At 41.1% G+C, this 26,250-nt stretch overlaps 1 protein-coding gene and 1 non-coding gene across 2 annotated transcripts in view; one reads left to right on the top strand and one right to left on the bottom strand.

Annotated features, from left to right (window-relative positions):
* Window positions 1-26,220, bottom strand: part of RECQL (RecQ like helicase) — a 34,971-nt gene extending 8,751 nt beyond the window's left edge. The window contains exons 1-7 of the mRNA XM_052640209.1: window positions 26,169-26,220; window positions 22,478-22,525; window positions 14,108-14,305; window positions 13,062-13,241; window positions 6,644-6,750; window positions 2,701-2,899; window positions 687-853 (exon numbers count right to left, since the gene is read on the bottom strand). Of these exons, the coding sequence (XP_052496169.1) occupies window positions 687-853; window positions 2,701-2,899; window positions 6,644-6,750; window positions 13,062-13,241; window positions 14,108-14,305; window positions 22,478-22,493 (867 nt within the window). The 5' untranslated portion in view covers window positions 22,494-22,525; window positions 26,169-26,220. The remainder of the gene's footprint in view (window positions 1-686; window positions 854-2,700; window positions 2,900-6,643; window positions 6,751-13,061; window positions 13,242-14,107; window positions 14,306-22,477; window positions 22,526-26,168) is intronic.
* Window positions 21,353-21,478, top strand: LOC128049176 (U6atac minor spliceosomal RNA). The gene has a single exon (XR_008199536.1). It is a non-coding gene; the product is annotated as a U6atac minor spliceosomal RNA (small nuclear RNA).
* Window positions 26,221-26,250: the final 30 nt, after the last annotated feature.

Below are 26,250 nucleotides of genomic sequence, written 5' to 3'. Positions count from 1 at the left end.
TGACTGAAGTGACTTAGCAGCAGCAGCAGCAGGGAGTATTAGCAAATCTTTAAGGGTATAATAATTTTGCATTATTTCATAATTAATTTTATAGAGATGTCATTAGGGTCCTTGGTTATCTTTTTCATTCTTTTGGCTATGCCATGCATCAAACCCATGTCCCTGAATTGGAAGCAGAGTCTTAACCACAAGACCATCAAGAAAGTCCCAGGCCCCTCAATCAATGCATGCTTTCTCTCCATCCTTACACAAAAAGTGTGTATGCAAATTTAACAAGGCAGTTTTTTCTACTTAACCAAGCGAAGGATTTAATAGCATAAGATATACAAAAGAAGCATTCATGAATAAATCTGTTTATACTCACCCAATTTTTTAAAAACTTTTGAACATAACTGTGACTCATGTAAACAGACATAATGAAAAAGTAAACTTTGAAAAGACTGATGCTGGGAAAGATTGAGGGCAGGAGGAGAAGGGGACGACAGAGGATGAAATGGTTGGATGGCATCACTGACTCAACGGACATGAGTTTGGGTAGGCTCTGGGAGTTGGTGATGGACAGGGAGGCCTGGTGTGCTGCGATTCATGGGGTCACAAACAGTCGGACATGACTGAGCGACTGAACTGAACTGAACTGAAACTCTGCTGAAATCCTTCATAAAATAAACTGACATAGAATTACATACCTCATAATAGAGATTTGGTCGATTAAAAGAAGCCGTGAAAGTAAAACATTTTTCGACGCACAATATTTTCTGAGCATCCTTCAAAACATGACTGGTCGCTGTTGCAGTCAGTCCAATTAGCGACGCATTAGGGAACTGCCGCTTCAAGATACCAAGAGCCTTATAATCTGGGGGAAAAAAAATACAGAGTAGCCCTCCTCCTATTCTTTCAGGAATAAAAAAAGACCCATCTTTTAGGCAGATCATCAAGATGACTGTGAGTTTATTTCCACAGCCACCTGTATCTAATCTGCCACTGCAGCCTAGCCTTTTTGACAGATGGGCTTTACTCTGCTTTTATAACTGGTTCTTCAGAAACAAGCACTCTTAGCCACAAGTGGAATGCCCTGCAAAATGTCTCCAGGAAGCTAAGCACTGGTCTACACCTGCTGGACAGCGGATTCAAGAGGTGGAGTGGAAGCAGCCACAGTGTTTGAATTATGGCAACAGATAAAAGATAAAAAGACCATCTGTCAAAACCCTTCTACCACAGACACCACCCAAGAGTGTTAAACTCAGACAAGAAAATGCTTGGTTGTTATAGAACCCACTTCACGGAAACTGCTCTGGGCTCATATTTATCCTATACATTGAAATCACTAGCTATGTTGTCCGTGAGTACACCCTCAAGTAGTTCAACTATTTGAAGAAAAGTGAAAAAGAAATGTTGTAGAAATGGCTCAATGTTAAGGTCAAAGGCTACTATAACAACAGGAAGGAGAAAGTTATCTGTTTGGAAAGTTATGAAAGCCCAGAGTCCAGAAATAAACCTACATATATATATAGTCAATAAATCTTCTACAAAGGAGTCAAGAATATATAATGGGGAAACAACAGTTTCTTCAATAAATGGTGCTGGGAACACTGGACAGACACAAGCACAAAGAACAAAACTGGACCCTCATATGACACCATACACGAAAGTAAACTCTCAGCGAACTGGAGACTCGAATGTAAGATCTGGAACCATAAAACTCCCGGACAAAAACAAATGAGATAAGCTCCTTGACATCAGTCTTGGCAATGATTTCTTGAATCTGAGGCCAACAGCAAAAACAAAATGAAAAAAACAGGTGGGGTTGCTTCTAACTAAAATGCTTCTGTCCAGCAAAGGAAGCCATTAGCACAATGAAAGGCAGCAGAGGGAACGGGAGAAAACATCTGTGAATCATGTGTCTGATAAGAGGCTACCTAAGACACAAAATTCATAAAGAACTCATACAGCTCAACAGCAAAAAAAAAAATGGATTTTCAGATTTCTCTGCATAGAACAAGTTTGAGCAATCTGTTTTAGGCTAAGACTGTAAGATTATGCTGGTGGAGCAAAGAATAAGGTTACTAAAGTATACCACAGAACTATAACATTGAGGAGTTCACTGGGTGTAGATCCTAAAGTGAGTGCTGAAGATACCTAAAACAACGACTAAAAGAGACAACTGTGAAGCAGAAGCAAATTCCTCAACAGATATGAAGGAGAATCCAGAAATCAGTAAATCTTTACGGCTAAAGATGACAAAGTACAGTATATACACATTTCAAAAGATAAAGGCAACTGGACTAATAAGCACTACCATGGTGGGTGGGGATTAAAGAGATTGAAGATTCTGCCTCTTGGCTCCTCTTGTATTAAGGCAAGAAAAAAATAAGTAATGATTACCTAAAAAGATAATTTTAATGGAAGCAAGGATTTGCATCATGTAAAGCTGAGTAAGAAGAGAATCCCTAGCATCACGGAGTTTTCTAGGTAGAATATACATGTGTGTGTGCACTCTGTCATGTCTGACTCTTCGTGACTCCATAAACTGCAGCTCACCAGGCTCCTCTGTCCACGGCATTCTCCAGGCAAGAATACTACAGTGGGTTGCCATGCCCTCTTCCAGGGATCCACCCAACCCAGGGATCGAACCCGTGTCTCCTGCATTGGCAGGTGGATTCTTTACCACTGCGCCACCTGAGAAGCCCAGAACATACATACCAGGTCTGAAATCGTGTCCCCACTGGCTACAGCAATGAACTTCGTCTACAGCAATTCGGGTAAATCTCCTTGCTTCATAGGCTTTTTCTAGTCTTGACATAAACATTTTGCTTTTTGCAATTTTCTCTGGAGTCACATAAATTAGCTTTAGCTTGGAGTTTTTATTTACCATTTCAGCATGAACCCATTTCACATGCTCCTATTGAAAGGAAATATAGACACAATGATAGGAGAACTGAGCCAACAGAATGCCAATACTCAGTGGTAAATGAAGATGCTCATTACTCAGAAGCAACAGCCTTGGGCTACTGTAGCAGCAGATGCTTACTTCATTAAAATTAAAATGATGTCCCAGTACTGAGCTTCATGGTAGCTGTGCAAATAGCATTTTAGATATTTATTTACATTCAGACAATTGATAACAGAATAATCAATATCATTTGACAAAAAAGAGAACACAACAACGAATATGAAGACACTCCCAAAAGCATTTACTCCATGAAGGCATAATTCTAAATTTTTCACAATAAATGCCAAAATGTAAGCTAAATGCAGTAAGTATGGTGATAAAGACAGGTTTTATTAATTTTAATCTCATATTTGAAATCATCTCATAGATCTGATTTCATAGAACAAAATCTATTCTTGATTAGATACTTTAATGATGTTATCAAATCTATTCATAATCTATTTAGGTTTTACAAAGTATCTGATTCATCATATCAAGATTTTATAATTATGAATAATTAAAATGAGATTCTATATATCATGTATTATATATAATTAGAATACATCTTAAGAGGTAACAGCTATTTGGTTCTTAGTGCTGTTGTTTTCCATAATATTTAGTACACTGGATGTTGTATTTTCCCTTCTAATCTAATGAAGGATCAAAAGAAGTGGTGAATGTGAGAGAAACAGAAACTCAAAATGCCTTCATCATCCCAGCAAAGCAGTTTGTTAACTCCTCAAGATATTCCTAGTTTTGTTAAGAAATGGCAAAGTGTACTAAATACTTCAATTGGTCTATATGTCCCAGAAATTTTAGAGGAGCAAACATCTGAGGTATTGCCTGAGAAAAGGATGCTTAAGTCACTCAGTCGTGTCTGACTCTTTTCGATCCCTGTGGACTCTAGCCCGCCAGGATCCTCTGTCCATGGGATTTCCCAGGCAAGAATGCTAGAGCAGGTTGCCATTTCCTCCTCCAGGGGATGTTCCCAAACCCAGCAATGGAACCCCATGTCTCCTACACTGGCAGACAGATTCTTTACCACTGAGCCACCTACAATTTGAACTGCATGGGTGCACTTACATGCAGATTTCTTTCAGTAGTAAAGACTACAGTACCACATGATCCACAACTAGCTGAATCCCTGAATGCAGAAGGCTGACTATAAGTTAAGCACAGACTTTTGACTGTGTGGACAGTTAAGGCCCCTAACCCTCACACTGTTCAAGGGTCAACTGTACTTTCCATTATTATTACTCTCTTTTTCAATTTTAAAAAAGTGCAGTATGAGAAGGCAATGTTCTCCCTAGATTCATTTTGTTGAACTAGAAAGCACTTAAAATGACACAAGAGTTTAAATAAATTAAAACTATTTGGGAAAGACTAGAAGAACCAGAACTTCTTGAAGACGTGGCTGATTTCAGGTCTGGGAAGAAATACACAAAATGAGCATGACGTATCTTAGAAAAGAAACCAAAGACTCAAAAGCCAGGAGTTAGACTTAGGGGCCAAGTTCAATAGACTCTCCCTACCCAAACACGGGACTACTTCAACATTAAAAAAAAGAATAACCATGGCTGGAAAGACATCAAACATGTTAAAAATCCATAGGCTTAAAATGATACTTGGAAAAAAAAAAAAAAAGAATTTATTGTCCACCTTTGCAGAATGCTGAAAAACCAAGTCTTTCCATAATACTTGAAATTTCATTTCCATAATGAAAACTGGTAAAAAAAAAAAAAAAAGGGAAAGAACTTTCAATCTTCAAAGAATAAATAAGGAAAAGGTCCTTTTTTACAGAAAAAGTCTAGCTAATTTAAGAAGTGAGAATTAGAAATCACCATCTTATAACCCCCTAATTAAATAATGCTCTAAGGCAGGCAATTATTATCAGCAGCTGTAGCCTGCCAGGCTCCTCTGTCCATGGAATTCTCCAGACAAGAATACTGGCGTGGGTTGCCATTCCCTTCTCCAGGGGATCTTCCCAAGCCAGGGATTGAACTGGGGTCTCCTGCACTGAAGGCAGATTCTTTACCATCTGAGCCATCGGGGAAGCCCCCCAAAAACAGATAGAACTTTCAATCTGCAAAGAGTTAATAAGGAAAAAGTTCTTTTTTACAGGAAAAATCTAGCTAATTTAAGAAGTGAGAATTAGAAATCACCATCTTATAACCCCATAATTAAGTAACGTTCTAAGGTGGGCAATTATTACCAGTGGCTACTAAAAGCCATTAAATGAAAAGTTGATCGAGAACTTGATAATTATAGCGCAGGCAGACATAAGGTGACCCCACTGATCAAACTAACATCACACAAAAAAATAATAACCAGGTGTTAAATACCTCCTGAGTGATACCAGGAGTAAGTATACTCTTCCAGCAAAAAAAAAAAAGCCCAAATTCAGTCAACTTTTAGACTAACTAAAAGTAACAAATGGAATAACATCACAAGGATACAATCAGGAAGAGACAGAATATAGGAAACTTAAGGACCACAAAAAAAAAACCCCACACACACAAGAAACCTAAACAATAATTGCACAAGAAACAAACAAGAAATAAAAGGAACCTATGGAAATATCAACCAATACAGCATAATGCATGAATCTGGACCATGATTTTAAACAGATAATAACATTTGATGAGACAGAAATCTGAGTATTTTTATTTAATGGTTTTAAAGAACTAATACTAAATTGTTAGATGTGATAATGGCATTTAGTTATATTTTTTAGTTTTGTTTTTTTTTTTAATGTTAGAGATACATACTGAAGAAGTTACAACTAAAATGGTATGATGTCTGGGACTTGTCTCAAATAAATAAACCAAGGGTGGGCAGGGAGGGAAATTGGGGGTATACAGATGAAAAAAAAACTGGCCATATGTTGATCACTGTTAAAGCTACTTAATAATTTTTATACTATTTTATTTCTGTATATTTTGAAATTTTTTAATAATATGTTTTTTAAAAAAGAACACCTGGGAAATGCTTTATTGTACAGATAAAGGTAAGAGAGTCCATTTCCAAACAAGAAATTCTACAAAGTTGGGAATCTTGTTTCTAATTCATTTTTTGTATTTAATTCTATCCCATAATCAGAAATTCTTCCTCACTGTTTTAGAATGGATACTATGAAACCAGTCAGCAAACTTTCAGTAAAGTGCAACATAGTAAACATTAGGTGTTGTGGTCCATATCACAACTCCTCAACTCTGTCATGTGTGAAAACAATCAGAGGCTACACATAAAAGAACCAGCATGGTTCTGTTCCAATAAAACTTTATTTATGGTCACTGAAATCATATAATTTTCACACTTCATAAAATTTCACACTTTTAATTTTCACACTTTACTATTCTTCTTTTGATTTTATCTTTTTGCCATGCCATACAGCATGCAAGGTCTTGGTTCCCAAATCAGGGATCAAAACTGTGCCTTCTGCAGTGGAAGTGTAGCATCTTAACCACTGGGACTGCCAGGAAAATTCCACTGCTGATTCTTTTTTTAACCATTTAAAACTATAGAAACTAATCTGAGCTCACACACCATACAAAATAAGCAGTGGGCTAGCCTGATCTATGAGTGGTGATTTTTGATTCCAACATAAAGTTACCAGTTTTCTCTTTTATAAGCAACTCAATTGTAGCTAAGGTTCCTACTTCACTGAAGAGTATAAATTAAAAATAAAATACAACAAAAGCCACAGGAGCATACCTTAGAACTAGAAGCATTTAACATGGTAGCTGAAATTCCTAATTGTTTCAAAACCATTAACTGGTCTTCCATAAGGGAGATCAGTGGGCAAATCACAAGAGTAAAACCTAAAAAAGAAAGAAATCCACCTTACATTTCATACCACCACGAGAGTAAGTTTCAACCATTTACCTTCTTTACTGTAACCTGAGAAATCTGTATGTAGGTCAGGAAGCAACAGTTAGAACTGGACATGGAACAACAGGAGTTGTTCCAAATAGGGAGAGGAGTACATCAAGGCTGTTTATTGTTACCCTGCTTATTTAACTTATATGCAGAGTACATCATGAGAAACGCTGGGCTGGATAAAGCACAAGCTGGAATCAAGATTACAGGGGAAAATATCAGTAACCTCAGATATGCGGATGATACCATCCATATGGCAGAAAGTGAAGAACTAAAGAGCCTCTTGATGAAAGTGAAAGAGGAGAGTGAAAAAGTTGGCTTAAAACTCAACATTCAGAAAAGTAAGATCATGGCATCTGGTCCCATCACTTCATGGCAAATAGATGGGGAAACAGTGGAAACAGTGACAGACTTTATTTTGGGGGGCTCCAAAATCACTGCAGATGGTGACTGCAGCCATGAAATTAAAAGACACTTGCACCTTGGAAGAAAAGCTATGACCAATCTAGACAGCATATTAAAAAGTGGAGACATTACTTTGTTAACAAAGGTCCATCTAATCAAAGCTATGGTTTTTTCAGTAGTCATGTATGGATGTGAGAGCTGGACCATAAAGAAAGCTGAGCGCCGAAGAATTGATGCTTTTGAACTGTGATGTTGGAGAAGACTCTTGAGAGTCTCTTGGACAGCAAGGAGATCCAACTAGTCCATCCTGAAGGAAATCAGTCCTGAATATTCACTGGAAAGACTAATGCTGAAGCTGAAACTCCAATACTTTGGCTACCTGATGCGATGAACTGACTCATTGGAAAAAACCCTGATGCTGGGAAAGACTGAAGGCAGGAGGAAAAAGTGACGACAGAGGGTGAGATGGTTGGAGGGCATCACTGACTCAATGGACATGAGTTTGGGTAAACTCCGCGAGTTGGTGATGGATAGGGAGGCCTGGCATGCTGCAGTCCATGGGGTCGCAAAGAATCGGACACAACTGAGAGACTGAACTGAACTGACTCTGACTTGTGGCCCTGCTCACCAATTCAGACTGATTTTCAAAGCAGCTTTAGCAACATACCACCTATTTCTTACCTTCATTATTACAGGAAGTAAATATGAACAAATGATAAGCCAAACAGATGTAAGATTATACAGAAAACTCTCACCTTATCCAGTCCTATAAAAACATGGAGAGATATTATCATTTAGAACTTACTCTCATTCTTGACAATCAGTATTGGTAACCTCAGTAAAATTACATAAATCAAGTCATATACTATCCAGTTACATCAGAAAAAAGTTATTCCAAAGCTTTCCAAAATTTTGTTGTACAGGAGAAACTAACACAACAAAGTAAAGCAATTATACTCCAATAAAAAGAAACAATGAAAAAAGTTTTTGATAAGCTACAACAGAATATTAAAAAAGGGTGTGTGTATGTGTGTATACATATAAAAGTGAATCACTTTGCTGTACAGTGGAAAATAACAACACTGTAAATCAACTATACTTCACTAAAAAAAAGCTTTCCAGGGACTCTCCTGGTGGTCCAGTGGTTAAGACTGTGCTCCCAATGCAGGGGCCCCAGGTTCAAGCCCTGGTCAGGGCAATAGAACCCATATGCCACAACCAATGATCCTGCATGCTGCAACTAAAAAAATAAAAATAAAAATCCCATATACTACAGCTAAGACCAGCACAGCCAAATAAATAAATAATTTTCTTAAAAAAAAAAAAAAACGCTTTCCAAAGCAAACACAGCACCTTGTACCATCCAGAATGACAGTTACATAAGCATCCGTCCACTTACTGCACAAGATTAATTCAGTCTCAGCAGAAATCAGTTAAGCGTTTATTGACTGACTCAAGTTCTGGTAATAAATCCCCTTTCTGCGAGAACTGAAATTGTTCACAGCTGAGAGAGCTATTTAGGTTGCTAAAATCTTGTGGTCTTAGATTTCCATAGTTTGTTCCTTAAAACACCCTGGGATAGAGAGCAGACCAGTTTCAAAAATATATTCAGATTAAGACATGATCATGGATTTCACCCTCTCAACTAGTCCTCTTTGCTGTATTCTCACTTTGTCCCTCTTTACTGGTACCTTCTCATTGTATTTAAATACGGTCAGTTCAGTTATGTCAGACTCTTTGCGACCCCATGGACTGCAGCACGCCAGGCTTCCTTGCCCATTACCAACTTCCAGAGCTTGCTCAAATTCATGTCTATCGAGTCGGTGATGCCATCCTACCATCTCATCTTCTGTCATCCCCTTCTCCTCCCACCTTCAATATTTCCCAGCATCAGGGTCTTTTCAAATGAGTCAGCTCTTCCCATCAGGTGAGCTTCAGCATCAGTCCTTCTAATGAATATTCAGGACTGATTTCCTTCAGGATTGACTGGTTTGAACTCCTTGCAGTTTGTGGGACTCTCAAGAGTCTTCTCCAACACCACAGTTCAAAAGCATCAGCTCTTCAAATATAGAGACTTGATCAAATACGGTCAAGTCTCTCTGAAACTTAAAGAAGTAATGGACACCTGATTCAGGGCCCCTTGGCTTTTTCCCTTCATGGCAATTCTCTCCCTAGAGTGTCTCTTTCACTGGCTCCTCTTTCTCATTCCTACTCACTCCCAAACAATTGCTATTTGGTTTCCACCCATCCATTTTGCTGAAGCTGCTCTAGCCAAGGTTATAGATGAGTCCCGTGTTACTAAATCCACTGGAACTTCCATGTCTTTATTTTATTTGACCTTGTGCCAACAGTTATCACTATTAACCACTCCCTACTTGAAGCTCTCCCTTCTCTGGGCTTCTAATAACACCAGTCTCCCGACTGTCCTCCTCCACTCTGCTACTCTGTCTCAGCCTTCTCTGCAGGCCCGCATTCTCTGTTTACCCCTAAACTCTTGGTGTTCTGGTGTCTGTTCTGGGCCCTCTTCTCTCACACTGCTCTGGATGATACAATTCACTACAATAGCCATCTCCACACTAAGAGCCTCAGACTCAGCAACCTCAGATCTCTCAGACCCAACCTTTCCACTCAAACTCAGAGGACAATTCTACCTGCATGTCTTGCAGGCATCATTAATTCAACAGACCCCAAATTAAATTCATCACCTTCCCTCTCTCCATTTCCAAATAAGTTCTTTCTCCAATGGCCCCTATTTCAGCAAATAACTTCACCCCATCTGTCTCGGCCTGAAATCTGGACAACTGGACTATCTCTTCTCCTAGGCCTGTATCTAATGAGCACTAAATCCTACCCAACTTCTCTTCTAAATATTTCTGGAATTCCTCCATCTGCTGGAAGTATCCTTCTGACAAGTTTCTCACCTGTTTAAGACCCTTCATAGCTTTCCATTCATAGAAGAAACAGTTTTTAAAATATCTTTAAAGACTCTTTCAGCAGGTCTTGCCACTCTCTCCCTGCCAGGTTACTGAATATACCAGTTTCTCACTTTACGTTGTTGCTGTTCAGTCATTACGTCGTGTCTGACTCTGAAGACATACCAGGAGTGCTGTCCATGGACGGCAACACACCAGGCTTCCCTGTCCCTCACTATCTCCCAAAGCTGGGCCAAGTTCCCGTCCACTGAGTCAATGATACTATCCAACTACCTCATCCTCTGCCACTCTCTTTACCTTTTGCCTTCAATCTTTCCCAGCATCAGGGTCGTTTCCAATGAGTCGGCTGTTCACATCAGGTGGCCAGATCATATTAGCTGTTCACATCAGCTGAAACTAGAGTTTCAGCTCCAGCATCAGTCCTTCCAATGAATATTTGGGGTTGATTTCCTTTAGGATTTGATCTCCCTGCAGTCCAAGGGACTCTCAAAAGTCTTCTCCAGTACCACAATTCGAAAGCATCAATTCTTTAGCGCTCAGCCTTCTTTATGGTCCAACTCTCACATCTGCACACGACTACTGTCAGATGAAAGACCATAGCTTTGAATATACAGATATTGGTCAGCATAGGAATGTCTTTGCTTTTTAATACACTGCCTAGGTTTTTCATAGCTTTCCTTCCAAGAAGCAAGTGTCTTCTAACTTCATGGCTGCAATCACCACCTGCAGTGATTTTGGAGCCCAAGAAGAGAAAATCTGTCACTGCTTCCTTTTTCCCCTTCTATTTGCCATGAAGTGGTGGGACCGGATGCCATGATCTTAGTTTTTTGAATGCTGAGTTGTAAGCCAGCTTTATCACTGTCCTCTCACAAATCCTGCTCCCCTGCATTAACATTCTCCCTTCCTCCTCTGTCCTTTCTGTGCCTACTTATCCTTTAGCTTTCAGCTCAAATACTACTTCCATACACACACACACACACATATATACACAGTAGAATATTACTCAGCCATAAAAAAAGGAATAAAATAATGCCATTGGCAGCAACATCAGACTAAGTGAAATAAGCTAAGCCAAAGACAAATGTCATATGATATCAGTTATATGGAGACTTTAAAAAAAATGATACAAATGAACTTATTTACAAAATGGAAATAGACTCACAGACATAGAAAACAAGCTTAAGGTTACCAAAGGAGAAAGGGTAGGGGAGAGATAAATTAGGAGTTTAGGATTAAAAGATACACAGTACTATCTATAAAACAGATAACCAACAAGGACCTACTGTATAGCACAGGAAACTATACTCAATATTTTAAAATAACCTTAAGGGAAAATAATCTGAAAAAGAATATACATATATATATATGTATTACTCAATCACTTTGCTGTATACCTGAAATTAACACATTGTAAATCAACTATATTTCAATGAAAAAGATATGATAAAATAAAAAATACCACTTCCTCAGGACAGCCTTCCCTAAGACCCCTAGACCAGATCTTTGCACTGACTTCAGTTCAGTTCAGTTCAGCTCAGTCGCTCAATCGTGTCTGACTCTTTGCAACCCCATGAATTGCAGCACACCAGGCCTCCCTGTCCATCACCAACTCCCGGAATTCACTTAAACTCATGTCTATCGAGTCCGTGATGTCATCCAGCCATCTCATCCTCTGTCGTCCCTTTCTCCTCCTGCCCCCAATCCCTCCCAGCATCAGGGTCTTTTCCCATGAGTCAACTCTTCACATGAGGTGGCCAAAGTACTGGAGTTTCAGCTTTAGCATCAGTCCTTCCAATGAACACCCAGGATGGATCTCCTTTAGGATGGACTGGTTAGATCTCCTTGCAGTCCAAGGGACTCTCAAGAGTCTTCTCCAACACCACAGTTCAAAAGCATCAAATTCTTCAGTGCTCAGATTTCTTCACAGTCCAACTCTCACATCCATACATGACCACTGGAAAAGCCACAGCCTTGACTAGATGGACCTTTGTTGCCAAAGTAATGTCTTTGCTTTTTAATATGCTATCTAGGTTGGTCATAACTTTCCTTCCAAGGAGTAAGCATCTTTTAATTTCATGGCTGCAGTCACCATCTGCAGTGATTTTGGAGCCCAAAAAAATAAACTCTAACACTGTTTCCCCATCTATTTGCCATGAAGTGATGGGACCAGATGCCATGACCTTAGTTTTCTGAATGTTGAGCTTTAAGCCAACTTTTTTACTCTCCTCTTTCACTTTCATCAAGCAGCTCTTTAGTTGCTCTGTACCCTTAGTGGTCCTCAAACAGCAGCATCAGTGTCACCTGAGAGCCTATCAGAAATGCAAGATCTGAGTCTCATAGTAAATCAGAACCTGCGTGTTGATCAGACCACCAGCTGGTTGCTATGCACATTAAAGTGCGAGAAAGCACCGCCGGACACTGTGAGTCCTCTAAAGGGCAAGGGCCACATACATTTGCTGACTCCAGTATCTTCAGGGTCTAAGACCACAGCTGACACTCCACAAAGACCTGGGGCTCGACTCCAAGCCTAATGATTCCTTTCCTAGGGCTTCTTCTCCTACACCATGCTTTCAAGGATGTCTCAGGAATCAGATAAAAGAAACTACTCTCAGCCTTTAACACAGCCTCTCTAAGTGACTTAAATATCTATTCATACATGCGCTCAGTTGTCTACAACTGTGTACAACCCCATGGACTGTAGCCCTCCAGGCTCCTCTGTCTGTGGAATTTTCCAGGCAAGAATCTGGAGTGGGTTGCCAGTTCCTTCTCCATTAAATATCTATTAGTGGAGAGACAAACAAAAAGTGCACTTGATTTTGGCAAATACACGGTTAGAAATATTTTTTTAAGAGTTAAAAATATATTCATAGAAATGATGTTTCTTCACCTTAGAATTAATGTTTATTAATACCCACCATCTGAACACAATGCTGGTAACTGGTAGCATAAACTCTTTCCCCCTCCTGTAGGCATAACGAGAAATACCTCCTTTCCAGACATTGTGACGTTAATAGTTTCGAGCTGAAGTGGCCTGAACTTCTGCAGTTTAAAGACATTTTGTAGAACATCTTTAACTTTACCAGACCATGGAAAATCTAGAAAGAGAATAACAAGTTAAGTAGAACTATGTAGGAATATAAATGAGACACAAATGTGAATGGCTGCTTCTATAATAGAGAAGAATCAGATCAATATATATAAGACTTTTAATACTGTGGATAATTTAATTTTTATAATAATAATTTTGAGATCAGTTTAACTCACGAAGCTAGGCAAAAGCAAATTTAATGATATATCATAAGAAAAAGTACATCAGAATAAAATGACAACATTTGCCGGTGAGAAATAAACTACAGAGGAGAAAGGTGCTTGGTCAGGTATTTGATAAATAGTCTGAATGTCAATCAGGGAATTCACAGTATCAGAAACCGCAAATACCATGAACCAAAGCTAACAATTATATTGACTTTTTGGTGTCAATATCTTGTTTAAAAAGTGGACAACACCGGACAACAAAGCCCAGAAAGCACTGCAATTCTGTCACGAGTTACAGTACTCTAAATTAATGATAAACAAGATGTTTGGCAAGATCCTCAATCAAGGAAGATTTGTTCACTAGGGCAGGAGAATGAACTAGGCTTTGATGAGGAGTTTGAATTTTTTTCTTGTTTAATTTCTTCTCATTACAACCGAGAAAATTGAGTTAAATAAATATCTTTCTCCAAGCAAATATGTTTCCAATATGTCAGAAACATATTTGGTCTGAACAATAAAGGCTTTCATTTAAAAAGGACGTGGGTAAAGGATGGTCTGCCTACTAGTTCCCTTGCCACTTAAGCAGTGGTCAGTTTCACTTCTAAACTATTGAAAAGCACTGACCCAGACACAATGATTCAACTCCAGTTCAAAGAAATGAGAGGAGACAAAACTAGCAAAGAGAAAAAAAAAAGAGAGAGCCAACCTTCTTTATTCCAAGAGGCAGGTGAAGAGTCACATTCACTGCTCTCCCCAGCTTCAGAACCCTCTAAACACAGCTTTATTCTCTTCGTTAGCACGTTTTTTTTCTGAATGAGCTCCTGCTGCCTTTCCAGAAGTTCCTGGATTTGAATGTCTACTGCATGTAGCTCACTCGTTATAGAATCCAGTTCCTCACTCAGAGCTACAAGGGGAGAAAAAAGATACAGTGACCAGAATTAATCACAATTTTAGGTTTCCTTATGATTGATTTTCTTGGTATTCCTCACTATCAACTGTATAAACTTAGTAGTCTAGAAGAGTGGTTAAGTGCAAGTTTTGGAGCCACCCAGACAGGAGGTATATCTTAGGTCTTCCTCTCACTGGCTAAGCGATCTCAGGCTACGTACCTTATACTTAACTGAGCCTCAAAATCCCTATCTGTAAAGTGGGGTAATACCTAGCTTTCACATACTGCTATAAAAAATTAAATGAGACAGAATTTTGAAAGTTCTTAACACAGTACCTGGTACACAGTTAAACATTTAATAAATAACAATTATTAATTTTACCACGGTGTGCTTCCTTGGTGGCTCAGCAGTAAAGAATCCACCTGCCAATGCAAGAGACGTGGGTTCAATCCCTGGGTTGGGCAGATCCCCTGGAAAAAGAAACAGCAAACCACTCTAGTATTCTTGCCTGGATAGAGGAGCCCGGTGGGCTACAGTCCATGCGGTCACAAAAGAGTCAGACATAACTGAGCGACTAAACAATAACAAAAATCATGTTGGAGGCCAGTGGTCCAACAATCTTCTAAATCACTTCAGTAAAATGACTAGACTTTAATGCAAGAGGAAGTTATCTAAATGTAATCCCCTAACTACTTAGCTATCATTTTACAAAAACATTTGTATTTGGGTTCATACTGTGACATGGTAAGGAGCTGGTGATTATAAACAAGATGACGTATCAGTGAAAAGAGAAATCAAGTGTGCTACTAAAATTGGCATTACAAGGGCAGCATAATAATTTATGAAGAAGCCTTAACATATGATACTAAACAATCCAAGTATTAAAGTCAAAATGAGGTTTCCTTTTACATCAGTGGAAGCTAGAAAATTTTACAGACATCCTTGCTGCTTTCTAAAACATCTGCCTGCTTTAATCAAGTGTCCAGTTTTAATGTCTTCCCATGAGATAAAATCGTATGGTTATGATTTAAAATAGGATGCTCTACTGTTTTTGTATTGTATCAACTGCTTGTGTGATCCAGGTTTAGGGCTGGCCACCAGTGACGTCTGTCTGAGATTTGGAAGGTGGAAATGAAAGAGCAGCCAGGTTTACAGTCGACATAAGGTCAGGCGCTGCTGCAGCTCACCTGTGGCTGATGTGCTGCTCACCGTGGCCGACAGGGGGCAAAAGTCAGTTCCTCTTGCTGTGCTCGGTCATGACTGACTGACTGTCACCCCATGGACTGCATGCAGCCTGCCAGGCTCCTCTCCATTCTCCAGGCAAGAATACTGGAGTAGGTTGTCATTCCCTTCTGCAGGGGATCTCCCCCAACCCAGGAATTGAAGCTGGGTCACCTGCACTGCAGGCAGACTCTTTACAGTCTGAGCCACCAGGGAAGCCCAACAATACACAGTAGTGAATGAAGCCAAATTTGTCGGGTGTGGATTCAATAAGAAGTTCTGGACTTAGTACACTAACTATAGTGGCCAGGAGTGGCTCTAATTCTTTACTTAGCCAACCCCAAAGATGAATATCAGAAAGTTCGGGATGGAATGACACAGGGGTAGGTGCCAATGAAATGGAAAGGCTAGAACTTTCTGGGTATACACTAAAGGAGAGGAACTCGAGGCTTAGGGAGATGGGAATGCTAGAGCGGTTGATCATCCACTCTCCTGCGCTCCCCCAGGAGGATCCAGGAGACCCTCCTTTTTCCAAGCCTGTGAGAAATGCATTCATGAGGGAATGAACCCCTGAAGAGGTCTGGGTTGGCTGTTCTCTGTAAGCCAGGAATGACCATGGGGAGTACTGCCTTTCAACTAGACTACCTGAATCAATGAGAATGATGATTTCTAAGACACAGGGGCTAATTGTCAGCAATTCAATTCATGACCAAAGGAAAGGCAGATGTGGTTGTCAAAATGGGCAACAGAAAGTGAAAGTGTTAGTCGCTCAGCCGTTTCCAATTCTTTGTGACCCCATGGAGCCTGCCAGGCTCCTCTGTCCATGGGATTTCCCAGGCAAGAATATTGGAGTGGGTTGCCATTCACTTCTCCAAAGAATCCTCCCAATTCAGAGAGGGAATCCAGGTCTCCTGTACTGCAGGCAGATTCTTTACCATCTGAACCACCAGAGAAACCCAAAGGGCAATAAGCAGAAGTAACACTTAGAAAAGTCTGACTCAAAAACATCTTTGGCACTGGCTAGGTGATCATGAAGTCTGAAATAGAAATAGATTATGTGATCTGTACAGGCAGAGTACAAAGGCCTGATTCTGGTGAACACATGTCTGATTTGAATTACCACAAAAGAATCATAGTCCTTCAACCAGTTCCCAGAAATGAGCCAATTTATAGATCCAAAGCTCCTTATGTAAAGTAGAGGTTGGAGCCCTTTGAAAAAGGATCCTCATATACAGCTAAAACTTCATGCAGTAAATCTTTCCACTATCCTTCTCCAGAGAAACTTAATCAAGGTAATTGTGTACCGGAAAAGGGAAAATAACTTCTCAGGAGTTCCTGGACAGCAACTGTAATCTGACAATTCCTGGAGAACTATAATGCCATGGTGACCCACCAGTTAGAGTATGGACTGAACTTGAGCAAAACACATGATCAATGCCGTTCTGCTCAGGCGCATCACACAAAGGGCTAGGAGGTCTGTTCTGTGGTTACCGCCCCAGCTCCAGCAGGTGTAATTAGAACATATACCCCCAGGTGGCGCTAGTGGTAAAGAACGCGCCTGCCAGCGCAGGAGACACAGAAGACTTGTGGAACCTGGCATCCCTGGGTGGTGAAGATGCCTTGGGAGGGCATGGAAACCCAATTCAGTACTCCTGCCTGGAGAATCCCAGGGACTGATGAGCCTGGCAGGCTACAGTCCATAGGGTCACAAAGAGTCAGAGATGACTGAGGCAACTTAGCATGCATGCATTCAGCAACTGGCTGGTTTCCTGACCTAAGAGTAAGGACTATTATGGTAGGAAGGACCAAGTGGAAGGCAGTAGCTTCTTCTTGTCGCTTCAGTCGTGTCCGACTCTGTGCAACCCCATAGACGGCAGCCCACCAGGCTCCCCAGTCCCTGGGATTCTCCAGGCAAGAACACTGGAGTGGGTTACCATTTCCTTCTCCAATGCAGGAAAGTGAAAAGTGAAAGGGAAGTCTCTCAGTCGTGTCCGACTCTTAGCGACCCCGTGGACTGCAGCCCACCAGGCTCCTCTGTCCATGGGGTTTTCCAGGCAAGAGTACTGGAGCGGGGTGCCATTGCCTTCTCCGGGAAGGCAGTATAAAGAGTGCTGACTACCAAAACAGTGAATAGTGCTGTTCCTCACACAGCCAGGACTCATGGGCCTGGGAAACAGGGCTGGAAACATGGCTCCTATTATCCCCTAGTGATCCACTAGTGAAATGTTTGCTTCCCATCCCTGAAACTCTGGATTCTGCTAGTCTAGAGGTTGGCCAGTTAGAACTGCTTCTACCAGGGGGAAAAGCAATGGTTCCATTTAATTGGAAGTTGATTACCACTTGGCCAGTTTGGGTTCCTCATGGTCAGGAAACCAAAAGGCAAAGAAAGGGGTTACTGGACTGGCTGGGGAAAATGATCCTGACTATTAAAGGAAACTGGACTGCTATGACACTGCAGAGGTGAGGAGCAATGTGTCTGGAATGTGGGGGATCCTCCAGGGCAGTGGTCCCCAACCTTTTTGGTACCAGCGACCAGTTTCATGGAAGACAGTTTTTCCAAGAACCAGGGTGGGGTAGAGGAGGGTATGGTTTCAGGATGATTCAAGTGTATTACATTTATTGTGCACATTATTTCTGTTATTATTACATCAGCTCCACCTCAGATCATCAGGTATTAGATACCAGAGGTCGGGGACCCCTGCTCTAGGGTTATCTTTTGGTATTCCCACATCCCCTGCTTAGAATTTATGGAAAACCACAAAAACCCATTACAAGCAAACTGCTAAGGCAAATCCCACCAGGCAAGGCCCCATGACCAAGTAAGCTGTTTGCTGAGAACAAAGGGATACAGAAAGTTGAAAAGGCAGTTACAAAATAACAGCTATAAGCACATGATCAGGTGAGACCCAAGAACTGGAATAGCTATTAAGCGTTTCTCCTCTATTCTGACATTCCTGTAGAAGACAAGTTTGGATTTCTCTTGTTGGTGGTTAGTTAGTTGATGAATGGATGGATAGACTGACCTTCTGGCTCCCATTCCCCTAAATCCTAAAATAAAAGGTGTTAATAGTTACTAACTTTGTATCTCAGGATTCAAGTTAGAAGATTATCACGGAGGATGTGCTTGAGCAAGAAAAGGAATGAGCATCATCCAAAGATGAATAAAGAGAATTCCTGTCCTCTTCGGGGGAGAGGATCTGTATACATTTGCTTGGACAAGACAGAGCTATGTCAACTTGGGAAGCCAGAGCTTTAGAAGGTGGAAGTGAAGCAGTAGCTATATTTTCCATATTTAAGAAGGGCAGTGCAAGGTCAGGTCTGGTGACCTCTCCAGCATGGGACAGCAGCTGGGCCCATGATTCTAGCTGCTGCTAGATATCCTTGGGGAAACAGAGGTGCCTGCAGTTCCTCTGGATCCTGCTGGTTCTCCTCCTTGGGCTTCTCTGAACACTTAGCCAGATCGTGTGTGACTCAACAGGGAAGGACGCAAGCAATTTGACAGGTGCTGCCTCACCTAAACTGGAGGCTTTGAGACAACCAGAGACTGGTCCAGCTTCTGGTGAGATTCATCTTCACAGGGAGCATTCTGTTTGGGCAATCCCCATAGCAGAAGCATCTTCTCTTCCTATCTACTGGCACCACTGATGCCAGGCCCATCAACAGACACAAAGAAAGAGCCTAAACACTTCCCAAATTCCCGCCAAGAATTCCTACAGTCAATCCCTCTTATCACTCACAGTGCTTCTGCTTCTTTCACTGAATCCCACCTAACAGAGATAATGTCAACCTGTGCTACAAAGTCAATATCACTGTACCCTGGACAAAGTCCTGATTGACTCAGGATATAAGACAGTCGAGCTAGTTGTAACAAATCAGGGTCTTTTAATATTTTTGTTCAAAACTATAACCATCTCTAATGCCAGCTTGGACAACACGTGACCTGTATGATGAGAGATGAGATTGAAAAGGGAAGGATTTCAATCATTCATCATGAAGAGGGCTTATTACTATATCTCACATGGTATTGAGCAGGGATCCTGCTCCTAAGCTTACAGCTGAGACAAGGGAGGTACCATTCTTCAGAAGCAGGACAGTTTCTGACAATCTCCCATACTGAATCACACAGTGAAAGGGAAGTGATTTACCACCAGGGAACCACCAAATCCAACTCAACAAACTATCTGAAGGCAATTTCAGAAGCATTTCAAATACAGGTCGACAAGCGGGTAGAACAATAGAAGAGGTGAGTTATTTGAAAGGGGTGAAATATTGTAAAAGCAATGATTTAAAGTAATCATCTCTTCTTAAATAAAATTGATCTATGGCATTATTCAGTTATTTTAAAATCATATCCCAGGGACTTCCCTGGTCATCCACAACAAGTTGAGAGTCTGCCTGCCAATGCAGGGCACACAGGTTTGATCCCTGGTCTGGGAAAATCCCACACGCCTCAGGGTAACTAAGCTCGTGTGCCACAACTACTGAGCCCGTGCTCCAGGGCCTGGGAGCCGCAACAAGAGAAGCCACCACAATGAGAAGACCGCATACCACAATGAAGAGCAGCCCCTGCTGGCCACAACTGGAGAAAGCCCTTGTGCAGCAACGAAGACCCAGTGCAGCCATAAATAAATAAACAAACAACTTTTAAAATATCATATCCTACTGAGAAAGAGTAAAGTCTTACTAAATAGAATAACTCACTGATGTGATCCAAAAATAACTATTTCAACTGAGGTAAGGCTTGGTTCGGTTCAGTTCAGTTCAGTCGCTCAGTCATGTCCGACTCTTTGCGACCCCGTGGACTGCAGCACATCAGGCCTCCCTGTCCATCACCAACTCCCAGAGTTTACCCAAACTCACGTCCATTGAGTCGGTGATGCCATCCAACCATCTCATCCTCTGTCATCCCCTTCTCCTCCTGCCCTCAATCTTTCCCAGAATCAGGGTCTTTTCAAATGAGTCAGTTCTTTGCATCAGGTGGCCAAAGTATTGGAGTTTCAGCTTCAACATCAGTCCTTCCAATGAACTAATCTCCTTTAGGAAGGACTGGTTGGACCTCCTTGCAGTCCAAGGGACTCTCAAGAGTCCTCTCCAACACCACAGTTCAAAAGCATCAATTCTTTGGCACTCAGCTTTCCTTATAGTCCAACTCTTACATCCATACATGACTACTGGAAAAACCATAGCCTTGACTAGATGGACCTTTGTTGGCAAAGTAATGTCGCTGCTTTTTAATATGCTATCTAGGTTGGTCATAACTTTCCTTCCAAGGAGTAAGTGTCTTTTAATTTCATGGCCGAAGTCACCATCTACAGTAAGGTTTAGCAACATCTATGAAACCCACACTTTTGTCTCTTAGTGATTAATACCTGGGTTAGCATTTAATATAACTTAAACTGTTACCATTTATTATTAAGCCTTAGGTTATTAATATGAATCATTAAGCTGTGAGAGATGAAGACAAAATCTATGTCACTATTTTTTTCACATTTATATTTAAATAAATTGTAAAGTTTTGGGGTGTGGAGAGGAGGATTCCATACTTAAGAAAACCACTCCTAGAAAGTTTGTTAAGAACCTAGACTTGTTACTCCACTATCAGTGCTAAGGTCATATTCACTATATCCTACAAAGAACAGGAAAATAACCACAGAATAAGTTCCTCCCCCCTACCATCCACCTCTTAACTGAATAAACAGCAAAACTTCACTAATAAGCACAAAAGAATCTGGTCAAGTTTATAAAAACAAACAATGCGAGGAAATACATCAAAATACCAAGAGAAGCTGCCTGGAAAAGGTAAAACAGACGTCTTTCTTTTATATTTTAAAAATATTTTAGTGTTGTATGAAAGGAGAGAAGGTTAGCACTCCCCTTGACAAGGATGGAAGAGGCTCTCGGGCCTGACAACACGCATACGGTTAAGGCATTGCCACCTACTTCATGGCATCTAACCACTGTTTTTCCTTTGGACTCTGAGAGAGAGGGAGAGGGTGGGATGATTTGGGAGAATGGCATTGAAACATGTATACTATCATGTAAGAAACGAATCGCCAGTCTATGTCCGATGCAGGATACAGGATGCTTGGGGCTGGTGCACGGGGATGACCCAGAGAGATGTTATGGGGAGAGAGGTGGGAGGGGGGTTCGTATTTGGGAACGCATGTACACCCGTGGTGGATTCGTGTCAATGTATGGCAAAACCAATACAGTATTGTTAAGTAAAATAAAGTAAAAATAAAAATTTAATTTAAAAAAGTGATATAGTTGAAAGAAAACATTAAAAAAATAATAATAAAAATATTTTAAATGATACCACTGAGGAACTTATCTTAAGGAAATAATCAAAGAAGTACACAAACCTTTTGATTCAAAGATGTTCAATGCAACTTTTTTTACATTTGAAAAATAAGGACAGCCTAAAAGTTCAAAACCAACACTCAAAGTGTTAATTCTTTAATTCCACTATAAAACAACAAAATACAGAGCAGTATTAAAAACAGAGTATTGAGAACATAAAATTTATATTACAGTATGTCTATATTCTTTATCTACCTTGTGTTTTTAAGAATCACATTACCAAATATTATGTAAAAAATGTGAAAAAATTTGTTGAAAACAATACATCTAAATGGTGCTCTCGGCATCAGTGGGGAGTGATGAAAAGTTCCGGAGATGGATGATACAAATGATGCCGCGCGTGCACTGCTCTTGATCGTCTGCTTAAAAGGAGCTAAAATGGTAAGTCTAAATATATTTTACAACAATAAAAAGAAACCTGGAAAAAAATCTATAATCAGAATTATTAAGACAAATATTTTCTAAATTTATTTTTATTTATTCCTACTAAAACTTTTTTTAAAAGTAGTTTAAGACTCACAGTAAAACTGAAGGGAAGGGACAGAGAAAACACGCAGTTAGAAAGAGAACGGAATGAACCACAAAATGGAATAATCTCCACTAACCTGAAATGGATGCCATTCTAAAGTCGAACTGGAAAGCCAAATTTCTCCCTAAAAGTGAAAGAAAAATCAGAGCAACATTTTTTTTTAAAAAGTACTGTTGATAATGCTCAATGATAATGTGTCATTACTGAGCACAAAAATGTTAGAAATGTTATAATGTTAAATGAGCACAAAAATGTTACTGTTATATACTGCAGTAACCTTTCAACAATACTACATGGTTCTTCCCACTCTACTTTTTATGGAGAATTCTCTAGATTTCAGAGAAGTAACCAAAGTCACACAAATATAACAACAAGCATGACACCAAAAACATTTAACAAACACCCAGCAAATACTTAGTGAAGTTGCAAAAAGAGTAAAGTATAGAGGTTCAACAGCTTTACCATTACATTATTGTGTGAGTTTAGCAAACTTAAAACAATCTGTTCCTGTCAGGCACTTTCCCTATCTGTAAAATTGGGATGGGGGAACCTATTTTACAAATAGCAAGTTGGATAGATTCAAATATCCCAGATGAAGCAAAACCCATTAACAAACTACTCAAATTATTCATTTAACATTTTACTGAATATTTGCTCTACAGGGTTACAATTGAGGCTCAATTTTAAAAGAGGACTTGGTATTCCATGGAAGGATGAGATTTCAGATGGAGAGAACACAAAGAGTTCAGAAATGGGGAAAAACCTGGTTTGTATTATGAAATATTTCTGAATGGTTAAAACTTTAGAGTACACACAAGCAAGTGAAAGGAGGCGAGTCTGGAGGGTAGGAACTTTATTTAGCTTATCCATAATCTCCAAGAAGACCTCTTCCAACTCTGAAATGGACAACCAACATTTTCTGAAACTAAGTCAATGTTCTCTGAAGGTAGCTTCAGCATCACCCTGCCCTTACTCAAATTGCTTACCCTATGCCCTGCCTCATGTAGCATTCTGAAGCCACCACTAGGCTGGAAAAATAGGTAGGGTCTTCTGTGACTTGCTAAGAAGCCTGAAAGAGTCACAACACTAAAATATATTTAAGTAGAAGAGTAAACCAAGGACTTCTAATTCTTTATCTATATGAACATGCCTTCACCATTTCATGGAAATATAATTCTCCTTCTCTGGACTGTAGGGCTTCCCTGGTGGCTGAGGTTAAAGCATCTGCCTCCAATATGGGAGACCCGGGTTTGATCCCTGGGTCGGGAAGATCCCCTGGAGAAGGAAATGGTAACCCACTCCAGTATTCTTGCCTGGAGAATCCCATGGATGGAGAAGCCTGGTAGGCTACAGTCCACGGGGTCGCAAAGAGTCGGACACGACTGAGCGACTTCACCTTCTCCTTCCTTCACCTGGATTGTAAGATTCTCCAGCAGGGCAGAGATTGAGTCTCTTCACCTCTGTATCCACGTAACCTAGTAAAATGCCTTGCATATAGTGAAGGCTCAGGGTGGCACTAGTGCCAGTACAAGAGATGTAAGAAACACAGATTCAATCCCTGGGTCGGGAAGATCCCCAGGAGGAGGGCATGGCCACCCACTCCAGTACTCTTGCCTGCAGAATCCCCATGCACAGAGGAGCCTGATGGGCTATGGTCTATAGGTCACAAAGAGTTGGACACGACTGAAGGGACTTAGCATCCAGGCACACAGGTTTGCTGAGATTGAAAGCAGAAGCTTTCTCCACTCTTCTGAAAGAATGTAATCTACAACTCTACAACCATTTCCCCCCACTATTTTAAACAACTCCTTTGATTATACCATTTTAAAAAAACTGCTTATAAACTCCTTCCCCAGATGATGTGATTTAATAGCAAAAGCTAGCTGAATGTAAAAAATGTTCAAAAATTAATGAGCTATGTATAGCAGGTCTGTCAGAAGTATACCTAAACACTGTTTAAAATCCAAAACAAAGGGAGATCAGCCTTGAAAATTCCCTGGGCAGACAAAACCAACATAGCCATACAAACAAAACTTAATTTAGCTTATTTTGAAAGACTAACTTGACCTGGGGCACTTCGCCTTTCTGCCTCTGGAAATCAGAAGCAAAACTCCCACTGTTTCCCAAGTTTGCTATGAGGTAACCACTATCCAATTCCGTATCTTTTAAGAAAATGTTAATACAACCAATCAGTGTGAAGAATAAATAGTCAATGACCTCTTACTAAACAACCTGCTTTATATAGCCCTGAGCCTAATTCCATGTTTCAATTTGAGATCTCTTGGTTGGCAAACCGTCTTTTTGGTGTATACACAATGAACTTTTACTAATTACCACTTCCATGATTCAGTGTTTTCACTTCTGCTATATCTGAACTTTCGGGAGCATCCTCAGGAAATACTTTGCAAGGTCTCAGGTCAGTCATACATGCCTGACATCAAGTGTTGCTGTTGTTCAGTCACCCAGTCATATCTGACTCTTTGCGATCCTATGGACTGCAGCACGCCAGGCCTCCTTGTCCCTCACCATCTCCCAGAGTTTGCCCAGGTTCACTGGTGATGCCGTCCAGTCATCTCATCCTCTGAAGCCCTCTTCTACTGCCCTCAATCTTTCCCGGCATCAGGGACTTGACACCAAGTACCAGAGGCTAAATCACACACACACACACACACCCCCTGGGACTTGACACCAAGTACCAGAGGCTAAATCACACACACACACACACACACACACACACACACCCCTCTCTCCGCCACCTCGGTTTAGATGCAACACATACATACACACACACACCCCCTCTCTCCGCCACACACACACACACACACACACACACACCCCTCTCTTCGCCAGCTCGGTTTAGATGCAACACACACACACACACACACACACCCCTCTCTCCGCCACCTCAGTTTAGATGCAACACACACACACACACACACACACACACACACACCCCTCTCTCCGCCACACACACACACACCCCTCTCCGCCACACACACACACCCACACCCCTCTCTCCGCCACACACACACACACACACACACACCCCTCTCTTCGCCAGCTCGGTTTAGATGCAACACACACACACACACACACACACCCCTCTCTCCGCCACCTCAGTTTAGATGCAACACACACACACACACACACACACACACACACCCCTCTCTCCGCCACACACACACACACCCCTCTCCGCCACACACACACACCCACACCCCTCTCTCCGCCACACACACACACACACACACACACCCCTCTCTCCACGACACACACACACACCCCTCTCTCCGCCACACACACACACACACACACACCCCTCTCTCCGCCACACACACACACACACACACACACACACCCTCTCTCCGCCACCTCGGTTTAGATGCAACAGCAATTCCCTCCGTCACGCTTAGGCTTCCCAATGAACAGTTATTGCAAATAAAAGGCTTTGGTGACCGAGTCTCCTGCCTCGAAAAAGCTGGTGATAAAGAGACCGACCGCACTGGAACGTGCCCCTAAAGGCCCGAGTTCACTAGAACTGGGCGATAAAGGAGAGTTCCATTAGAGGGGCGAGGGCCCCTGCTTCTCCCTCACCAACGCATTGGTGGAAGGAAGTGAACCGGCCTTCCCCATAGGCCAGGAAAAGGAATGTTAGCTCTTTCAAAGAGGTAACAGGGGCTACCCCAGAACCTCTCCCAGGTGAAGTTAAGAAAAATATTCCCCCTCCTCGATCTCCGACCCCAAGACCCCCCTTGTCTACTACTTACCCTTTCAGCCCCACTCCAATAAAAACTTCCCGCCACCAGGCTTGCCTTTCTCTCCAGCCGGGGGCATTCACCCTTCCGGGTG

Source organism: Budorcas taxicolor, chromosome 5, assembly GCF_023091745.1.
Source record: "Budorcas taxicolor isolate Tak-1 chromosome 5, Takin1.1, whole genome shotgun sequence".
Lineage (NCBI taxonomy): Eukaryota > Metazoa > Chordata > Mammalia > Artiodactyla > Bovidae > Budorcas > Budorcas taxicolor.
The sequence above is the reverse complement of the archived record's forward strand: the minus strand, read 5'-3'. Positions and strand labels throughout refer to the sequence as shown.